General features: G+C 60.4%; 1 protein-coding gene across 1 annotated transcript in view; it reads left to right on the top strand.

Moving 5' to 3' along the window:
• AGXT (alanine-glyoxylate aminotransferase) overlaps positions 1-637 on the top strand; it is a 4,538-nt gene that overhangs the window by 507 nt on the left and 3,394 nt on the right. Inside the window, exons 3-5 of the mRNA XM_010284150.1 lie at positions 1-82; positions 422-486; positions 552-625. Coding sequence (XP_010282452.1) covers positions 1-82; positions 422-486; positions 552-625 — 221 coding nt within the window. The remainder of the gene's footprint in view (positions 83-421; positions 487-551; positions 626-637) is intronic.

The raw sequence follows: 637 nt of genomic DNA on the forward strand, positions 1-637 counted from the left end.
CTGCTGGAGCGTGGTGACACCGCGCTGGTGGCCGTCAATGGCATCTGGGGACAACGTGCTGCCGACATCGCCAGGAGGTTGGGTATGCTGGGGACAGCGGGATGGCACTGGTGAGGCTCGGGGGACGGGGCTTGGAGGTGGGATGCCAGAATGTGATCCCTGGCTTGCTGTCTCCATCCTGGTGACTGTGACCAATGACATGGCTTCTGCAGCTGAAGAGCGCTCCAGGTTTTTTCCAGGGTGATGATCCTCTGTTTACGGTGGTTTATGACTTTTCCACCGGGTAAATCTGCAGGAGGCCAGACCCTGGCAAGCGGCTGTGCTCCTAGTTCATGCATGACCAATTGCCCCATGGAGCTTGTGGCTGCCCGGTGGGATGCATGCCCAAAGCTCACTCTCCCTCTGCCCAAATCCTTCCCAGGAGCCAATGTCCATGAGCTGCTGAAACCCCCGGGTGAATACTTCACTCTGTGGGACATCGAGGAGGTGAGTGCAGGGTGGCAGGGGTGAGCTGGCCCTGGGAGCAGCACCTTCCCTTCTGTTTCATGTAGGGCCTGGTGCGGCACAAGCCCTTGGTGCTCTTCATCACCCATGGCGAGTCCTCCACGGGGGTGCTGCAGCCGCTGGAGGGGCTGGG

The sequence above is a fragment of the Phaethon lepturus genome, unplaced genomic scaffold, assembly GCF_000687285.1.
Source record: "Phaethon lepturus isolate BGI_N335 unplaced genomic scaffold, ASM68728v1 scaffold23023, whole genome shotgun sequence".
Classification (NCBI taxonomy): Eukaryota; Metazoa; Chordata; class Aves; order Phaethontiformes; family Phaethontidae; genus Phaethon; species Phaethon lepturus.